This window comes from Lipophrys pholis, assembly GCF_963383615.2.
Source record: "Lipophrys pholis genome assembly, chromosome: 1".
Taxonomy (NCBI): Eukaryota; Metazoa; Chordata; class Actinopteri; order Blenniiformes; family Blenniidae; genus Lipophrys; species Lipophrys pholis.
In genome coordinates this window covers 51,135,110-51,156,108 of record NC_137635.1, presented here as the reverse complement: position 1 = coordinate 51,156,108, position 20,999 = coordinate 51,135,110, and the positions used below count along the sequence as shown (strand labels likewise).

At 41.0% G+C, this 20,999-nt stretch overlaps 1 protein-coding gene across 1 annotated transcript in view; it reads left to right on the top strand.

Annotated features, from left to right (window-relative positions):
* Nucleotides 1–8,347: 8,347 nt before the first annotated feature.
* The window catches only part of obscnb (obscurin, cytoskeletal calmodulin and titin-interacting RhoGEF b), a gene marked incomplete at its 5' end in the record, with an annotated part of 80,331 nt that continues 67,679 nt past the window's right edge, over nt 8,348–20,999 (top strand). The window contains 10 exons of the mRNA XM_080471872.1: nt 8,348–9,437; nt 16,167–16,436; nt 16,524–16,784; nt 16,863–17,168; nt 17,285–17,551; nt 17,978–18,084; nt 18,761–18,929; nt 19,475–19,750; nt 19,826–20,101; nt 20,669–20,965. Of these exons, the coding sequence (XP_080327998.1) occupies nt 8,348–9,437; nt 16,167–16,436; nt 16,524–16,784; nt 16,863–17,168; nt 17,285–17,551; nt 17,978–18,084; nt 18,761–18,929; nt 19,475–19,750; nt 19,826–20,101; nt 20,669–20,965 (3,319 nt within the window). The remainder of the gene's footprint in view (nt 9,438–16,166; nt 16,437–16,523; nt 16,785–16,862; nt 17,169–17,284; nt 17,552–17,977; nt 18,085–18,760; nt 18,930–19,474; nt 19,751–19,825; nt 20,102–20,668; nt 20,966–20,999) is intronic.

The following is a 20,999-nucleotide window of genomic DNA, read 5'->3' as shown; positions in this document are numbered from 1 at the left end:
AAAAACATTAAAAAAAAAGAAGCTAAAACTCGTCCAAAGCAGGACCTGCCTGCTTGCTGTCGCACTCATTTGACCCGTATGAACAAAGTCTACTTACATGTGTTGGGGAAACTTTTAGTTTGACTCTAAACTAAAACTTTATTTTAAAGTGAAAAGACTTACAGCATATGCTGCAGCAGTGTCCATTCGAAACAGTTAGAAGAGCTACTTGCAGGTTTCCTCTGTTTAATCGAGCAGAAAAATAGAACCTTTTTTTTTTCCCCCCCTTTAAACTTCATAAATGTTGTTTTTTTTTTGTTCGTTTTTTTTTAAGACTGCACGATGCTGAACATCACACTCGAAACAAGTCGGACTCATGTTGTGTGTTAAAATATCACTCAGCCTTTTTTTCTTTTTTTTTTTTTAAATTGAGCTCGGTGAATGCGGACCCGTCCTCCAGAGTTATGCACTGATAGAAAAACCTGTTATTGTGTGTTTTTATTGTTGTTGTTTTTTGTGGGCGGAAGTTGAGGGGCGCTTGTTTGTCGATACAGCCTGAAAGCTGCTCACAGGGTTTATTTTTGTGTGAGTGTGTGTGTGTGTGTGTGTGTGTGTGTGTGTGTGTGTGTGAGATCACTGTGTGTGTAGAGACTTGCGTGTGCTCGGCCACATGTTTCCAGTCCTGTCCTCTGATCATCAGCAGTGCCTTAGTGGGGAGGTTCTGTAGAAGCCGCCTCGTGTTAAAACACTCGACTCGCCAGTGTTTTTTTTTTTTGTTTTTGTTTTTGAGTCTCAGAGGACGCCGCCCGAGACAGCCGGGAGACATTTCTGTGAAAATATCTTAAACTCTATAATCTGCTGTTTTCACTGCAACACCGACAGGAAACGCATGAACTGTTCAGAAGTAACTTCACAGTCTGGGTTAGTTGTAACAATCAATTTCAGGTCATTAAGTAGAATTTTAATAGAAGAATTGTTTTGGTTTTTTTATAGTTTCGCTATATTGAAAGAAGAATCGCTCCACAGAAATGGCAGAATAGACGGACACGTGGTCTTATGGGATTAAAGGTCACAAACTAATGCTAACCCAGACTAGTATTATCATAACTAACGAGACTCTCGTTTAGTTTTTTTTACAACTTACTTGACTCTTGTTATCATAAGTGACGAACAAGCTTTTGTTATTACGACTAACTAGAAACTAGTTGGAAAAGACAACCATAAACCTTATTTCAACTAACCCAGACTTTAGTTGTGACAATTCCAGAGTTTAATTGTTACAAACTACTGTCGTCTAGTTGTGACAAAAAAAAAAAAAAAGTCTTATTATTACAAAGTAAATGCTGGTTATTACAACTAACTAGAATTTAGTCTTTACAACTATTTGACTCTAGTTGTTCCAACTAACTGAAGACTAGTCGTGACAAAATAGACTGAGGTTATTATTATTGGGTAGACTAGTTGTAACAACTAACCCCAAGTTTCTTTTTGTTGTTTTTTTTGTCACAACTAACTAAAGTGGAGTTGTGACTGCTAACTCGGCTGTGGTTATTAAAATGACTGCAGCTGATTCCAGTAGAAACGACTGAAGTCTGGGTGTCGAACAGTGTTAACGCCGTCCTCGGCGTCTCTCGTGGCTTCAAACAAACTGCGACGCGGTGGATGAGTGGGGCGAGCGGCGCACACTTCCAGAAAGTTCACAGTTCAACCTCTCTTGTCAGGAAGGATGGGAGTCAGACTGCGGGTCAGTTACCATGGCGACCGCCTCTCCTCCTCAGCTCAGGCTGATCGAAGGCCCGTTTCGTGCCTTTAAAGGTACAGGGTCACCAGGGGGCAGTGTTGAGTCACTGTGGCATCCAGTTAGCGGGATTAAATCCTTAGGTCACTCACTACGCCACCCTGTGGAACAAATGTGATATTACAAGCATGAATAAACGAGGACGTTTCTCTCGCTGACCTCGGTAAATAGAATCACAGACTTCATTGTACGAGTCAAAATATCTCGCCACGACTTCATACGGGACTTTTTATCTCTTATTTCAAACGACTTCCTTATAATTAACACTTTTTGTCGATGAGTCAAAGTTTAAGTCCGCACGAGACACGGGATTCGATAACCCGACATGTCGTGAGTGATATGAACTTATTGTTGTTCTTTGCTCATGTAGTAAATTAACATTTTCACCAGTTAAAGCGACTTTTTAAAAAAAATTATTTTAACGGCACAAATATAAGTTCCTCTGCCTCGCCGAACCCATCGGCGTTCAGTCATTGTATGAACTTGAAGAGTGGCAATATGTTTTGACTTTTGGACCTGCATCCCTCCCGCATGTTCCACGCCGCTTCCTTTTTCTTGTTTCCCCACTTTCACTCGATGCACCTTTCAAATCACGGCTGAAACTCTTCTTATCCACTACACAGTCTGAGAGCCGCAGTGACTGGAACAAGGTGCTACGTCTTCATCCTGCAGGGTGAACTTGTTTTTTTGTTGTTGTTGTTTTTTTTTTTTTGTGTGTGTGTGTGTCTGTTTGATCTGTAAATGAAACATTAGCTGAAAACTGAAACATGCCAAAAGAACATTTGTTTTTGGGGGCTTTACATCGCGTCTTGTTTCCTGTGAGTGAGTAGAGAGGCTATTAAAGCTTATTTCTGAGTGTGTTTCATCATCTCATGTGTGACCGATTGTGTGACGATTGTTTTGAAATAAAAATCTATTTTAATTTTCGCCTGCATTTTTTGGTTTTTTTTTTCTGTGAACGTGCGAGGAAACTCAAATTGCCAAACGCGGTGTTGCGCTTTCAGAGCGTTCCTCTTTATTTTAACGCGGCGCCTGCAAGACGGTGAAAACACTTTTATAAAGTGGCGTACGTGTAAAAAAAATTAAATAAAAAATTTGTTCCAAATATGAATGGATCCAGAAAAGAGGCAATGATAGTACGTTTCTGTGTGAGTTTGCAGAAAGCGGCTTTAATCGAAATAGCTGACATTGTTCATGGACGTCCAGCAGCGGGATGGGAAGAGGCGGAGGCGGAGGCGGAGAACCGTCTCCTCGAGTTTCTGCGGTTTAAATCAGGGTGCAGACGAGCTGCTGCTGTCAGTCACGGCCCTGCGAGGGGGGGAAAACCCACGGTGGGAGATAAGAAAATACCCTGGGGTGGTAAGATGAGCCCGAGGCCGGCGTCTGTAATCTCAGTGAAGTAGTGAGAAAGTGTTTATTATGATTGGAAGTCTCATACAGAAGCACACTCGGGATAATACCATTTAAAAAGTGTTTTTATCTCACACAGAGAAGGATTCAAAACTCGTATAGAAACAGATATTACACCAAAAATAGTCTTCAAGAGATCAGAATATACTGTTCATGTATTAATATATATCTTTACTATTTATAGGTCGAATAATGAATGCCTATGCAGATAAAAAAAAAAGCTGGTTTACTCATTCCCAACATAAATATCACATCCAAGTGTATTTTAAACAAATACTTGTGTCATTTAGAAGATCATTTCAAAGATCTAAATATCCACATGTGGACAATGAATCTACCACGTATCATATTTTTTCATTATTCACAGTATTTCTTGATGCTATTTTTAGTTATTTATTAAAAACATTTTGCACTGAGACGGAAGATAAGAGATTATTATCTCTATTATATTATATATTATTATTAAGGTGTGTTACATATGAAATACCTACATTACATTAAGTGGCTGGGTAAAAATCTATATATTTACACAACTCCACTTCCTGTTCTCCACAAAGACGTTTTTAAGATGAACTTCATGGGCAATCAGAGATCTGTAATAATCTCTTCCTTCCCAAACTCAAGAATGACGAAGTCCACCGAACAAATCTAAAACGTCAAACTTGAGATTAAGATGACTTTTTCTCAAATACTTGGTCGAGAAACACAACGGTAATAGAATGTGTGTTAATTAGGCGTCATGATGAACAAAATATTCTCTTGAAACATAATCATTAAACTGGACAGTCCATCTCACACACACACTCACACACACACACACACACACACACACACACACACACACACACACACAAACCGTCACTGCTGTTACCATGGTTACAGCAGCTTCATTAACGACACCAATCAGGATTCAGCATATCTCACACATTTGAGTCAGAAAATCTATTATTTTCTGAATTAAAGAAACGGAAAAAAAAAAAATAATAATAATAAAACGCCATAAATTCCAATTGTGGCCACAAGGTGGGGCAGTGTTTGGCACTCTTGACTCACAACAAGAAGGTCACAGGCTGAAGAAGTTGAAAAGAAGATGCACTGAATGATCATAGTGTTCAACGTGTAAAACATGAAGCTGCTTTTACACACAAGCTGACAGTCGGACACACACATCAGAATGTAGGTTATTTACTGTTGTCGTTAGGATTCATTACATCCACTAAAGATTACTTTTTTTTTTTTTAAACGAAGCTGTGACACATGAAGGTTTCCAGTCCGCGGGGGATTTAATCATCCAGCAGGTACAGAAAAGGATCTTTGATTGAAAAAGTTCTCCTGTTAGTTCCTCATCTGACTCAGTTCTGTGGAGCTTTTTTCTACTCTAATGGCCTCGATAATCAATCAATAAAATTTGCACAAACAAGAATTTGTTTTTTTCGATGAGCAAATTGTTTTAACACCAACAACCAATAATTTTCTGACTTTTCAACAGTGAGATCAGATATTTGATCCACCATCATAATAGTATCATTCAGAAAAAACTTTCAAAATGTAATAATTTCATCCAATATTAGAAAAATACATGAATAAAAGTTCATCTTTTGGAAATAGAATTATATTTTTTGTAGGTTCTGTGCAGTTTGCGCATCAAAAACCTTTATAGTGGATGACATAGTTGTCATAAACATCCATTGATGTTATTCAACGCTCTCCTTTATGGTTTTAAAAATGTCTTTATTACATTACAGGCTTTATTCCATTCAGAATAGTCAAAATACTTATGTTATTGTTCCACAACACAAGGCTCCCAGATTCATCTCACTCAGGACAAAAAAAAAGTTGGTAATTATTCATTTTAATCCTTGATTTAAGTTTTGAGTGAATGTAACACATTCCTACACACTTCTGTGTGAAATATGGGAGTTTTTATTTTTTTCATGAATAAATGTTGAATAGTTTCCCGGTGTGTGAGTGAGTCCCTCCATGGCTGAGCTGCTGATGCTGGTGCTGGTGCTGGCATCCCGGGCTCCGGGCTCCTATCTCCAACCCTGCGCCAGATGACAGGTCTATTTTGGACGGGAGGCCACGTCAGAGCAGGCACGTCTGCTATTTGGCATCAAGAGTGGCTGGAAAAGAAAGAAAGAAAGAAAGAAGACCAGTCCCACCGCCCACTGCAGGAGGCTGGGGGGGGATGTTCCACCATCCCGGATTTACAACCACATCACGGATATTTCAGCACAAACCTCAGATTTCTGCCTCATTCTTTCGCTGGTGTGTGGAGATTATTGGAGCCGGGGTCATCTGGACATAGTGAAGTGATTTCAGGCCCCATGACTGAGCGCAGACTTACCTGAGAGCCTCGAACTCAAGGTGAGGAACACCCACCGGGCCGAATACCTCAAAGTTTGTACTTCTTAAACTGGCTTTCAACTTTAAAACGCAAAAACGTTCCATTTATGAGTGTTGTAATGTTTCAGTTTATTTAGATTTTTTTTTATTTGTGAAATCTTGACTGTTTAACACTTTAAAAAAAGAAGTTATTTACAAATATTTTAGGAGAATTAAAAAAAACAACCTCTTGACTCTTTAAGCACAGTTGTGTCATTAGTGTCGATATGTGTGCGTTTGGGAGCCGAGAGCTTTATCAGACAGCTGATGTCTCCCCCCTTCGCTTCTACAAATGGAAATGGCCAGAGACGGGCCATGACAGCTGAGGATATTTTTGGGATGACCAGTTCAAGCCACAGAGGTGACAAAGCTGCTAAATGTCACTGTTTGAAAGGCGCACACGCCGTCTCGGTTTGACCTTCTCACGGGAGAGTTTTACCCTTTAAACCTTATTTTCCAGAGAGTTTTGGTGACTTCGGGTTGGCTGCACAGAACAGGACAGGACGGGAATGTGCTCGCCCTCGCTGAGCTGTCCTGTAACTGCCTGCTATAAATATGTCAATCTCATGTCTGGATTTATGTCTATTTTCATAGCATAACATATTTATAGAGTTCACATAGCAGACTGTCAGATCCTGCGTTTGTGTGCTTTTGACAGGTTGAATAGAAAGTGTGGAACAATTGAGCGTGTCAGAAGTAAAGGCTAATAAGCGGATATATTTACTTACAGTAAAATAAAATTAAGTTTTACATATTAAATTATCCTTAAAAAGAAGTACTATGTTTACTTATTTACCCAGATATTTTATTCTTTAAATTGTTTTGTTTGCAAATTAAATGCCAATCTGAGACTGATATTTACATAACAAGTCAATAGTTGTTTTGTTTTTTTAACTATATGTAAAGATATAAATATTCTAAAATATTTTTATGTAGCTGAAAAAGAATCGGAAGAAAAAAATATCAGAAATAAAGTAAATAAAAGCCACTTAATTTGAAAAGGAACCATCTATTAACAACTAACCAAAAACGTCTTTTGAAAATTTTATGAAAATTTGAAAGAAAAATAAATAAATACATATAATGTGTGAATACCAAGCTTAAATTATTAATGACGATGGACATACATATAACAGATATTAATTGAGCAAACCCTAGCAATGTTCAGTCCTAATATGAAGTACATTTTTAGAAATGCACACAATTTTGATTTGTTTTTTTATTTTATGTTTTTTTTAAGTGCCGTTTACTGAAACCTTGGTGACCCACACTCTGGCCTGTACCTGAACGCCTCACGTGGAGCCATGATGCAGTGCTTTGCTAAACCTGGTGCTAACATGCTAATCACCCTGCTGCTCTATTAAACCTCTTATTTATATTCTTAACGACCTTCTGCTCTGCTAAACTTACTGCTGCTGCTCTGTTTCACTCCATTCTGCTCTGCTAAACCAGCTACTGCTCAAACTATATCGGTTGCTCACTTGCTAAACGGGTAATGCTGTGCTAAACCTCTTGCTTATATTAAATACCCTGCATCCCTGGTCTTCCTGAGATCTATTAGAACTCTATTATGTTTTGACTTTTAAAACTTTTTTTTTTAAAATAGACATAGATATATGCAATATTTCTGTCCTACATCCCAGTCCAGATTAGAAATAGCACCTTAGTGCATAATTAATATTAACATTGAGAGAGAAAAACTCTTAACATGAGCAAATTTAAATGAAGAGAAATAGATGACACAGACTCTCTGACACTGGGCTCTATTTGTTATTAGAACTGTGGTTTTTTTTTAGTTTTTGTTTTAAACTGATGCCTGTGAAGTGAAAGTCTGAATATAACTTGTTGGTATCCTGCAGCTATTTTTAACCTTGCCTCTTCCCACAGCTCAGATGATGAAGCTGTGTCAGATTTCCACTGTGTCACAGCGACTGTACGTCCCCGTCCAGCTCCTTCTATTCTGGATGCTGCCAAGCCTTCTCGATTTTACTGTAGAATACTGTTGCTTTGAAAAAAATAAAATAAAATAAATCCATCCATTCATCTTCTTTCCCACTTTGTCCGTTTGGAGTCTCGGTGGCAGACAAGAGAAAAATATGATTTAGAATTTACCATTTCGACTTACAGTAGGCAAAATCCTAATCGAGTTTATTTAACTACATATTTTTGTGTGTAAAAACTCAGTCGTCCTGATAAAAACATTGACGGTGTACCACTCTTTGTACGATTAGTTTCAGCCTGTATCCACAATAGCATTGTGATAACATTAGTCTCATTCTATATTAGTTAGTGTCCCTTTAGAATTGCTCTCTGCATGTCAGTAGTTTATCTCAGTTGTTGTGTTGCTAATGAGTTTACCTTCAGGAAGATTATACCCGATTTAAAGTATCTTCTTCACACTATCGGATGCAATGTCGGCCAACATCCAGAATATGGAGCTTATTCCTCCACTAACATCCAGATTGTAGAGCAGTTTCCTCCCAATAACATCCAGATTATAGAGTGTCTTCTTCCCACAAACCGATGTAACTTCTATTTGTCAGTCTTTTCATCAGATTCCAACAAGAGACTCATTGTGGTACATTGTTTTGTTGGATGGACTCTTGGAAAACTGATGCACTCTCGTTTGAACTTCTGCCCTTGAGTCCCTGTCATGTTGCTCAACTTGCCAGGTTTTCTTGTTCCTCATCAATTGTTAACCGTGATGCTGTGTTCGTCTTCTGCATCTTCTGTTTTGTGATATTTGCCCATCGTCTTGGTTTGCAGGAACAAACAATGGATCCGAATTTGTTCGGCGGCGTCCCTCGGTTCCTCACCCGCCCTAAGGCCTTCTCGGTGTGCGCGGGGAAGGATGCCACGCTTAGCTGCACCATCGTGGGCAGCCCCACCCCTCTCATCACCTGGGAGAAGGACAAGCTGAAGCTGATGTCCGGCGGTCGCTTCAAGACCGTGGAGGACGGAGACGTCTACCGCCTGACCATCTATGACTTGACGCTGGAGGACAGCGGCCAGTACATGTGCCGAGCTAAGAACAGCGTCGGCGAGGCGTACGCTGCCGTCACCCTGAAAGTGGCCCTGCCGACGGAGATGTCCCAGAGGGCCCCCGCGTTCATGGTGAAGCCCACCTCCACTCGCGTGGTTCTGGGTGGAGACGTGGTCTTCCACTGCCGGGTGGCGGCTCACCCCGAGGCCAACTTCGAATGGGAGAAGGACGGGCGCTACCTGGGCGAGACGAACCGCATCAAGATCGCCTCGGACGGCGACATCAGCACCTTGAAGATCCAGAGCGTGCGCAACATGGACGCCGGCACCTACACCTGCCGGGTGCAGAACGCGATGGGCCGGGCGCACGCCTCGGCCGCTCTGACGGTGGATGCTCAGGATGCGCGGCATCAGGCGGCCGACAAGAGCACGTCGCTCCTGTCGCACCTGCAGAAACGCAAAGAGGAGATGAAGAAGGACATCTCGGTGTATCGCACGGAAGACAGCAGCGCCTCGGTGACCTCCTCCTCCTCCTCCACTACCGCCGGCATCACCGCCGGTCTCAGCTCGCTGAGCCACGAGCTCAGGGCGTCGGCGCTCGCCAAGCTCCCCAAAGGCGTGTTCACCCGCACCTGCACGGTGACGGAGGGCAAGCACGCCAAGCTCAGCTGCTTCGTGACGGGTCACCCCAAGCCGCACATCATCTGGAGGAAAGACGGCTGCAACATCAGCGAGGGCCGTCGGCACGTCATCTATGAGGACTACGCCGAGAACTTCATCCTCAAGATCCTGTACTGCAAGCAGAGCGACAACGGCCTCTACACCTGCAACGCCACCAACATGGCCGGCCAGACCTACAGCGCCGTGCTGGTCACCGTCAAAGGTACGGCCCTCAAACGCTCACATGATTCCGCCACCGTGCAAACCGGTGGTGTGTTTCTTACCAGGCCGCAGATCTGTCTTGATGTTGTTCACACAAAAAACACAAGAGAGATTCAGTTGAGTTGGGAGCTGGGAGTGTCATGGATTTAGAAAAGTCCCATTTCCACGTTGGTAGTGTTCACACGACAGCAGTAAACAAGATGCATATATGAATATAAAGATGAATATAAAGCAAATGACATTATTCCTGGAAATTCGACAATACTTCAGCTTTTACTCCTACACATATTTTCAAGATACTGTTTTTTTTTTTTGTTACAACATCGACAAGGCTAATGTGTGCATCATATAATAATATACTGTCTTGAGGCTTACCAAAGCAGCCTGCTTTACTAGTTTGGCAGCACTCATATGGAAATATTTACTGAAATTCCTACTTAAAAGTGAAATAATTTATAAAACAAAGTGACTTGGAAAAGTATGTTTTTATGATTCTACATGTGTTTTTCACATTGCGATGACTCGAATCTATCAATTAATCTCAGTAAAGCACTTTTATATTGATGCACTCTTTCCAAATATGATTTCTCAGTTTGACGCTACAAACATAAATGCGCATTCCTTTAGGAGTAGAATGTGAGCAAGTCCATTTGTGCGGATGTAAAATCCTGACAGGAAAGTAAGTGTTGGATCTGTTTTGTGCCAGTTCTGGTTGCTTCGCAGCGCCTCCTAGGGGCAGCAAGTCAATCAGGTTTCTAACCAGTGTGTTGCTTTCAGTCTTTGATGATGGCCGAGGCTCAGCTGAACAACAGGTGAACAGCCTAAAGCCCGTCTGTGTCACGTTAACAAAACTCCCCAGAGTCTTTTCACCGCGGTTCACCGAGACGATTGAGCGGGAAAAGATGACAAGCACTCTCTGCTTTCTAATCCCTCTAAGCTTTTGTTACCAGTACCTATTGTGTTTTCAGGACCAGTGCCTTGATATTTAAAACCTCCCACCTCTCTCTAAGCGGTCACTATGTGTGACGAAGTCAAAGGTCGGGTGACATCAAGCCTGAGCCATATTTACGAGTGCAGCAACGATCTGAAGGAGGAGATACGTTTGTATTCTCGCCTGTCTGGGTAAGATTAGTGTCACGTGACCACAGGAAAAGTGGTTTCAAGGTCAAAAGTGACTGAGTAAATCAGGGCTTTGACAGAGTATGTTTGATTAAAGGAGTCCCGAAACAAAATTTGCGACGAGTTGGCGTTTTTGCTTACCGTAGTTCTTTATGTGGTTACAGCTGGTAGTAACCGTTTATTTTCTAGACAGTTCCTTGTCTTTCTATTTGACTCACCCCGGTAGATGCTACAAAACCCAGGAGACGCGGCGGACAGACAGACTGTTACATGTAAAGCAGCTAAGAAAAGGCTTAATGAATGTGGTGGCCAAAAAGATGAGGTTGTGTTGCTCGACCTGATGGATGGAAAGTTTTGGCATGAATGTGTGAATTTATGGATCATTGAAGGAATTAAGTGTTTGCTATCGCCTCGACGCTCAACATGTAGCCACAAGCACGGATTCCTGACTCAAGGTTATTTCTTTTTCTATTGGATACAATAGAAGTAAAAAAAAAAAAAAAAGAAACATAAATAGATGAATAAATTAAAAATGTAAGTGCGTCTACTTATTGATTCATGGTGGATGGAGTAATAAGAAAACTGTGTTTCAATGTGGTTAACTAACAACAAGGCCATTAACTCAGTATTTAAAAAAAAATATTAGCCCACCTCTAAATGACATTTAACAGCTTTTTTTGAAGCTCACCTGTATACTTGTTCTGTAATATTTCCCTTTTTTTCTGAGCTCATATGTACCAGTTTATTACACAGTGCATCATTAAGAAATGTCATGCAGATGATCAATTATTATTCTTGTCACAATCGATTCTCGGAGTTCCTAATAACATCCCACTTCCCCATGGGAAAGTTCCCAGTTTCTCTACGATCAAACGTGTGTATTTATTTGCGATTTATTTCAATATGGTCAAACATGACAGCACTTAACTGTAGTTCGTTTATCGAGTCGGGTTTTTCTATTTTATTTGGACATTTGTTTATCAAATGTGCACTTTTTTGTTTAAAGGCAACAATTTCCATGCAATCCCTCCAAACCAACACGTTCAGTTTCTTCCTCCTGCGAACCTTTCAAATGTCAGCCCTATATTTGCCGCCGTTTATTTTGAGGCTGGGTTTTAATGCTGCCCAGTGAATATTTATAAGCCTGCGATAGTGCGAATGTGTGTCATTTACAGTGATGGTTGTAATGAAGGGAAGTGTGGCTCATTTGTGCGTTTCGGTCGTCGGTACTATCAGCGCTGTTAAATATAAGTAGAAGTGTGGCTCAAGCTGCTGGCCTGCTCTCCACACAGCACTGGTGTTGTGTTGCATCTATTTTCTGCGGGTGATGACTCGTTCACAGCTGCTCGGATATTCGCTGGCACGCCGCGGTCAACACTTCCTTCGGGACGAAACAAAGCGCTCAAACTTGCAGATTTCTCAACACCAATAATCTCTAATCACTTCAATCAGGACAGATGGATACTTTAAACCTTTGGAAAGATCCCTGCTTATATGGATTTATATGCTTTAATCTGGCCTTGACAGCACGTTGTGACTTGTTGCTCTACTTAAAAAATGCATTTCAAAATAATTCTTTGGGGGGGGGATTTAAAAGGAAATTAAATGTGCACTTACTGGTGGTTTTAGGCTCAGATTTCTTAAACCAGAGCACTTCATGAGTCTATAAACTGTCTGAGTAACAAATTATAGAATGAAGGAGCATTTATTGATAAGCTGATGAGTGTAAAAGTGGCTAAAAGAAAACACTGACATTTAAACACATTTCTCAGCAGTTGTAGGAGAAGTTTTGTTAGACATTTCACTGTATATTGCACAAGAAGATTTCATTCAAATTGACTTTGTGCTGAGATTTTAATCATTTCCGGTGGTAATTTTGGGGGTTTTGCAAAAATATAGACATTTTCATCACATATACTCTGCGCCACAACAAAGAAAAACCTTAAAGTTTAAATTTAAAGGTTAATATGGCACTATTTTACCGGTCCGGCCTCCGCTAGAGAAAATCTTGGGTGTATGTGGCTCCTGAACTGAAATGTGTTTGATACCCCTGATCTATAGGCACAAATCAAGCAAAGAGGCAGAATTGAATCTGATTCTGCCACACCTCCATTCAAGAATTCAAAACAATTAGTTAAAACATACCTAAAGAAAATCACACATTTTTTTGATCTCTAGCCGGAAGCGTTTGTTTAGATCAGTGTGAATTCTTTACTTTCAGTCAAATGATAAAAAGCTCAGCGATTTAAGTGTTCACAGTTGTTCCAGAGATGTGAGGAAGTGAATAGAAGCCCTGTGAAAGTGATTCGGCCCGGTTGCTCCAGGCACTTTCTTAATTTAGACTGTTATTTTCTCTTTGTACACTTTTAGTTTTGTCCTTTTAATATCTTTGTGGTCTCATTTACTTTTTTTTTTTTGTAGATGTGTTTCTGTCTGTTATTATTGTTGGTGTTCATATCTTTTAAAAGGTAGAAGTGTTTCAGTCCACTGACTTCACTCCTTGATGGAAGATTAACCTACATGTTAAAACCTTTAGACTACACGGTGTAGGACATGAAAACATCACCTGTTAATTTGATGTTTTACTTGCTGGTTGATAGTGATACTGAGGCAGCAACCTCAGATTGAAGTGTTCACAGTTGTTTTATTAGCAGGAGAAGAAATGAGCCAATACCAGAGGAACACTTCTTTTGTGCTTTTGTCCAATCTCGGATATCTGTCAGAAAAAAATTTAATTGGAGGCCTCTGGGAGTCTACTGGACCAATAATACTCTAATTTGTGTGTTAACTGACAAGGCTCTGCGTTGGCAGTAGCAGCATTGCAGAAAAGTTGAGATTTCTCTCATTTACACAGAAGCAGAGTCAGAAAGTTGCATTTTCTCTCGTTTCAACGGAGACCAAGAGTTTTCACAATGTTCCATCTTGGGTGCCGTTTTCAAAAAGTGACATTTTCAGAGGCTCCGAGCGTCACTGGTGTGAAAACGGACGCCCAAAGGAAAGTTTTCCAAGTCCACTTGAAAACGTTGTGTAAACGTGGCCACGGTCACTTTGAATTAGGATAAGAACAAAAAAAAATGATTACCGCTCTTAAATAACCAACCAAAACATGATTTGTGGCTCCAGCAGAGGATGTGTGTGTGTGTGTGTGTGTGTGTGTCTGTGTGTGTTTGTGTGGTATAGAGGAATTGTTGGCTGACAACAAGCAGGCTGTTCCTGCTTTGATTGGCAAAGCGTTTTCATTCCTGCAACGTGAGTTCCTCGCAGCTCCACTCATTATGTCGGTTAATTATCGGGTCTATTTTTAATTCTAATGGACAGTCTTTAATATCCGGAGGCTCCGGTGGTACACAGAGCTGCTTTTGGCTGCAATTTTCAGTCTGTCAGGGTGGAACTGTGCACCTTTATAGACGCTTTATGTTCCTCTTGAAGTCAGAGTGCAATGAGATAACTACATTTAACTGAGTCATCAGTAAGGACGAAAAGCAAAGGGCTTATTTTATAACTTCAGGCGTTGCTACATTAATTTACCTAGTATAGGCACTAATGGACTTCCATACAGCCTGAACTGCATTAATGTCACTGTACATTTCCTAACCTTTTAATACTACACACAGCAGAAGACCCAGTGTTTTCTGCTCCTGATATCTCCAGACAAGCAGTAAACACTAATTCAATTTTAAAAAAAAACCACTAAAACCTGCTTCTCGGTGCAACATATGTTCATCATAGTGTTGGCTTGTGTATATAGCTCAACCTTTTATCAACCATATGTGGTTATTTCCAGCTGCTTCTTTAAGACTTGTCAATGTAATCGCTTCATCACACGGAACAATTATACAGAGTATAATGTGCAGTGAGATGCTTCAAGTCCCTGTTCTGTGCCGAAACAACAGTTTTTGTTGAATAGAAATAAAAATTTAGAACACACAATAATGAAAATAGCACATTATATGATAATATAAATAATAATTAAGAAAATTAAGACACACGAAACATAAAAAAAAAGGTAAATATATAAATATAGGTAGATTCAGATATAGGTATAGTCAAGAAGATTTTAAAAGATTATAAAGAATTTTCATGTATTTATGATTTTTTTTTTAACTATAAACTGTGAAATACAACGTCACTTGGTCAGATTTACAGTTTGCATCAGGTATTTTGCACATATTTCTAAGTGTGTTTTTAATGATCCGTGGTCATTTTAGCAGCTAAAATAAACCGTTGAAGAAAACAACTTGTGATTAACTCGAATGTGAAGCGATTCTTTTTTGGCTTCTCAGAAACTTCCCCCATCAATCAGAGAAAAGGTTGCACGTTTCAACACCACATCCGTTCACTTCAAAGTGCACACGATGAAACTGTAAACCCCGTCCGCTCTGTGCGGGAGCCGAAATCAGATGTCAGGAGTGGAAAGTTGCGTGGAAAGCTCAGTGAATATTAAAGTTCATGTGCAAACACGCGGTGACGCAAAACGGAAAAACTTAATTAAGTAATTGACGTGATGCACTTTGAACGGTGACATATTACATTCAATATGTGACACCTATTCTGAAATCAACCACGTTTCCTCCTATTATTTTGCACTTTCATCTTCTCCTGCGACTCTCATCGTTGCTTTATTGAAATGTGGCTCTGGATATAGTTTTGCATGTTCATACTATTTATGATTATTAACATGTACTCGAAATAAGGTACTGTCACTTTAAATCAAAACTAACTGTTTTATATGAATAATCATTAAAGTTGTGAAAAATGTCAGAGAAATCTGAATAAGAACAACATTAAAACATATGAGCTAAATTCGAAATTTGACATAGTATTTACATATATAAAAATATATATAAATCCTGCCGTTAAATCCCTGCTATATCCTTCAGGTGATATTAAGCTGCCAGTGTAATTGTCTTTATATGTTTGGTCAGAGTCAAGCCAGAGTCCATGATTGCTTTTTGGCTCCAAAATGTATTTTTTAATCTTTATTAAGATGAATAAATTCCTGCTCACATCCTAAGTTCAGTGTTTGTACTGGGTTGTAGTCTCTGAGTGAAAGAGTGACGTAAATCTGTCTCCTCCGCATAGTTGTGATAAAGCATTATGTTGTTATCCAAGAACTCTGCCAGTGGAAGCCCATACAAGTTAAATAGTGACGGGCCCAGAATGGAGCCATGCAATTTTGTTAAGGCAAAACTTGAGGTCACCCTTTCAGGCAGGTACTAAACTCAGTCCCCAAATTCAGTTTTCCAGCAAAAGCAATTAGAGTTAATCATGTTTCTTGGTTCATCGTGCAGAAGCCCATTAACATTAACACAGGCCTATTTTCAACATTTTGAGCATTTCAGTAGTTGTCTCCCCGACATGTAACTCAATGGTCAAAAGCCTGTATGGTTCTTTTAGGCAACAACAAGATGCACAGCACGGATTCATAGACTTTCTTTCAATTATGTACTCATGTCAAATTTGGTGAACACTTGAAGTGAACATGGAATAAATCCACATACAAAATTAACAGAATTTCGCAAAAATTGCTGGTTACCTCAGGTATGAAATTACTGTTTAGGTATGAAATAGATAGTGTAACCTGACTCGAACCCGTTCTTCCCGCCGTCAGAGCCCAAGGTACCATTCAGGAGGAAGCTGCAGGACGTTGAAGTTCAGGAGAAAACGTCGGCAACGCTGCTGTGCGAGGTGCCGGTCGTTGCCACCCGTACTGACTGGTTCATGGAGGAGACGCGCCTGAACCAGAGCACCAAGTACGACATGGAGGAGGAAGGCACGCTGCGGCGCCTCACCATCCACAACGTCACCACCAACGACGACGGCGTTTATATCTGCGAGATGAACGAGGGCAGCCGAACGGTGGCCGAGCTCACCGTCCTTGGTACGAATTTCTCCATCCACTTGCCCAACAAAAGATTGTTGCCAATAGGTATTTCCCGATAAGCGTCTCCCTGATGTCCGTCCTCAGGCAACATCACAAAGAAGCTTCCCCGCAGGACGGTGGTGCCGGTCAGCGACACCGTCATTTTCTGCGTGGAGCTGGAGCACCCGTTTGCCGACGTCTACTGGACCAGAAACGGAGACAAGCTGAAGGAGGACGCCCGGATCTCCATCGCCTGCGTGCTGCGACAGTACACGCTCACCATCAGAAACTGTCAGGCCGACGACTCCGGAGAGGTGGCGTTCGTGGCCGGAGATTGCAAGACTTCCACACGCTTCACCGTCACAGGTCAGTGGAGGCAGGCTGTCTTGTATTGGTTGTATATAGAAGCTTCCAATAGGCTCACCGTCGTTCTTCCTCCTCCAGCTGCACGGAAACATCCGCCCGATCCCCCAGTCGACGCTGTGGTGCGGAACAAGACCGACTCCTCCATCACCATCCTGTGGTCGCCTCCGGACAGCGATCGCCCCGTGCCAATCAAAGCCTACATCGTGGAGAAGAGGAAGGTCGGCACGCAGACGTGGCAGCGGTGCAACGCTGGAGAAACCCTCGTCTCCACGGAGATTACCGTCTGCAGCTTCAGCGAGGAGGCCAGCTACCAGTTCCGTATCTCCGCCATGAACGACTTCGGCCAGAGTCCGTACCTAGAGGTACCAGGAAGCTTCTATCTGGGTAAGACTGATTAAAAACAAACCTGAAATAGTTTTTTTATACAACTTTTCTGGAGTTGAATGGCTTTGTTGGGCCTTGTGAAGGAGGGATTTGGAATTTTTTTCATGTCACTCCAGAGCCCACCGCAGAGATCTGGAAAGGCCTGACCAACAGCACCTCCTTCTGCGGGGAGGAGTTTGCCATCTCGGTGGAGCTGTCCGCTGTCTGCTCGGGTTTCTGGTCCTTGAATGGACGCCTCCTCCGCAGCGGAGCAGAGTACCTCATCACCAGGACGAAGACCACGCACACGCTGATCATCCGAAGGGTGACTGCCGAGATGAACGGAGTCGAGGTCAAGTTCGTGGGTGGAGGCTCGCAAAGCAGCTGCATCCTCTCAGTGAAGGGTACGAAAATACATAAAGCACGCAAACATGGTGAAACAGTTTTTATTTCCAAATATTGGATGACCTTTTTTGATTGTAGCATAAATCAAGTCACATCCAAATGATAAAACAAGCTGTAGTTCCAAACCACTCCACAGTTGCAGACTATACAGAAAGACTTGCTCGAAGTTTGATTGTAAAAGCTTCTAGTTTCTTCTATTGAGAGTTTTTTGCATCAATTCCAATCTGGGCGGACATAAACGCCCGAATCGATGCAATCTGCCCTTAGAAAGCCTGAAGCTAAATAACCACATCATCAACAGTTCTGTTTTTCGGTTGATTTTTGTTGTTGCCGTTTCTGGCTCCCCCTGTAGGAGAGCCACAGCCTTGCACATTGTGTAGTTACGTCATGAATACCGACTCTTCACCACACGCCTGTATTTTTAGCTCCTCCAGTCAGGTTCACCAACAGATCGGAGGGAGTGAAGGTGGTGACCTGCAGCGTTCAGGACACCGCTCAGCTCACCGCCGAGGTGTCAGATTACGACACACAGGTCAGTGGAAACGCGTCACTCGGCTCTCTGACCCTCTGGTTATGTGTCTTTGTACTTGTGCAGGAGGGACGTTTGTATTCGTGTTACCATCTTTGTAATCAAATACAATAGGAGGTGATACATAAACTATATCCCTGTGAATGAATCACATTTTCAATTCAATTTTTAGGGCAGTTTTTACAGAGAAAAAAACAAAAAAAAAATGATATGTTTCATATGATTTTTCTAGTATTTCTTTCAAGTCTGTAATTTAAACCTGAAAATAAACTCAATTTACACAATGTAATCCATTTCCCCGCTTTTGAAATCCTCAGTAACTACTTAGTATGCCCACAATGTAGTTAAATGATGGAACATTTTAAGTGTGTTTGTAGCCAATAAATAGATTTCTTTTGCGAAAATTGAACTTAGTGCATATATTTGATCAATCAAGTTTTTTACTCAATAAAGAATTTGCAGTTGCACAAAACACAATCTGTGAGACTAAAAAACTTCTAATAAAATTTGTATGTTATAATCTTGTCATTCAGATTCATATTTGCTCTCCAGCCTTTGTTACAAATGTCATGATTACAGATAAAGTTAGATTATGTTTTTATAAAGAGACGGTGCATATTATCAAACATATTCATTGAAAAATTTGAGCGCTGTAATGACTTCATATGTTTTGTTGTAGGTGGTTTGGATGAAAAATGGCCGTGAGGTGAAAATGGGAAAGAAGTATGAATACGTGATGGCCGAACGAAGGAGGATCCTGATCATCCACAACGTCACCGAGGAGGACGTGGGCGTCTACGAGTGTGTTTTAGGAGATGACAGGATGCCCATACAACTCACGCTGAAAGGTAAAACTGGACTTTTATTTAATTTCAATGAATGGATTTAGTTTTCTCTCATTTCTTTTTTTTGAATTAATATAGTTTAATTTGATGGAAGTTATTTGACTTTACTCAAACAAAATGTAATTATTGTAACTTAATTGAATTATGTTCCATTTACTAAACACAACGAAAACACAAATGATGTGTTTTCACTTCAAACATTGTCGTGTAAATGGGGACTAAATGTTTTTAGTTTAGTTTGAAGAAAATATTTTGAATTTTTTTTTGTGTATTCAATTGATTTTAACGGAAGTTTTTAAAATTGTTATAATTTTACCAAAATTGTTTGAACAGAATAAAATTTGATTCAGCTTAAATAAAATGTGTTGTTACTAGTCTATTCCATTTATTTTGAATACATTTGTTTAGTTTCAGTCAGCGTGATATGTATATGCATTTTGTTTGTAATGAATTAATATGATTTTAATTTTAATATTTCAAATAACGATTTTTCCTCAGATGATTGATTAAATACAACCAATCCTGTTTATGTGGGGTTTTTTCCACAGATGAACCGGCTAAGTTCCTGAACAAAGCCAGAGGGACGATGGGTATGTGCTCGTCCCTGAAAGGAGACCTGGAGCTGAGCTGCGAGGTCTCTCCTGCCAGCGCCGCTGTGGTGTGGAGGAAAGACCAAGTGGAGATCATCGAGGACCAAAGAACCACCTTCGTCTGCAAAGGGACTCAACGGAAGCTGGTGATCAAAAACGCCAAGAAGAGCGACGAGGGCCACTACTCCTGCGAGACGGCGGCGGACAAAGTCACATTCCAGGTCAAGATTAAAGGTGAGAGACGGAGCGGAGAAGCCAGGGCCTCAGCAGCGAAGACGTCTCGGTGAACCTCTTGTTCTTCTGTCTCAGAAACTGCAGCCGTCTTCTCCAACAAGGAGTCGGTGCAGAGGGAGGTGAAGGCCTCTCTGTCTCAGAAGGCGTCTCTGAGCTGCACCGTGTCCGACAGTAAGACCGAGGTGAAGTGGTACAAAGACGGCAAGCAGCTGATTTCCAGCCGCACCGTGTACTCCGAGGTGAAGGGGAACACTCGTCTGCTGGTGATGGAGAAGGCGGAGACGAGCGACGCGGGAGAGTACACCTGCGAGGCCGGAGGAGAGAAGCTCGTCTTCAAGGTGGCGGTGTCAGGTAGGAGACGTTAGAGCAGATGCAAAGAAACAAGTTAAAAAATTTTAATTCTGTTACTTTGGTGGGAAGTATCTCAGCAGCTATCCAATGTTATGATCATATAAAGACCACAAATAACAAATAAGTCCAAAATTTGTATCTGAAATCACTTGAAATTAACAGAATGTATATTTTAATAATATCACAATGTTACATGAACATAACACTTAACAACTTCAATGGTAAGGTTATCATTGCTACATAAAAAATGTAGTTCATACAGTTTATCTGGTGTTCTTTCTCTAATATTTGTATTTTATATTGTTTTAAATTGTATTTCAACATGAAATATACATTTTGCTGAAAGACATTAGGTATTTTAAACAAATTGTTTGGTTAAAAAATTTGATTGTTACATGCTGAAATGACCAAAACCGAAACTTGGAATGTATTTGTCAGGAAATCTGTTTTCAAAAAGCACAAAAAATACCAACCAAATTGTTGAATGACAAAACTGAAATATAAAATACATCATTACAGTGTGAAAATGTAATTACTTTCTCCACCCTCTCCATCCTCCCCTCACAGCCCTTCCTGCTTCTGAGGTGCAGCCTAAATCTGTCTTCTCCAACAAGGAGTCGGTGCAGAAGGAGGTGAAGGCGTCTCTGTCTCAGAAAGCCTCTCTGAGCTGTGAGGTGGCCGACACCAAGACGGAGGTGAAATGGTACAAAGACGGAAAACTGCTGACGTCCAGCAGGACGATTCACACGGAGTCCCAAGGGAAGAGTCGTCAGCTGGTGCTGGACAGCGTGGAGAAGAAAGACGCAGGAGAGTACGTCTGTGAGGCCGGGACGGAGAAGCTCAAGTTCAAACTGCTGGTGGAAGGTAGGAGCAGCGTTATTGAAAATGATCACTTAAT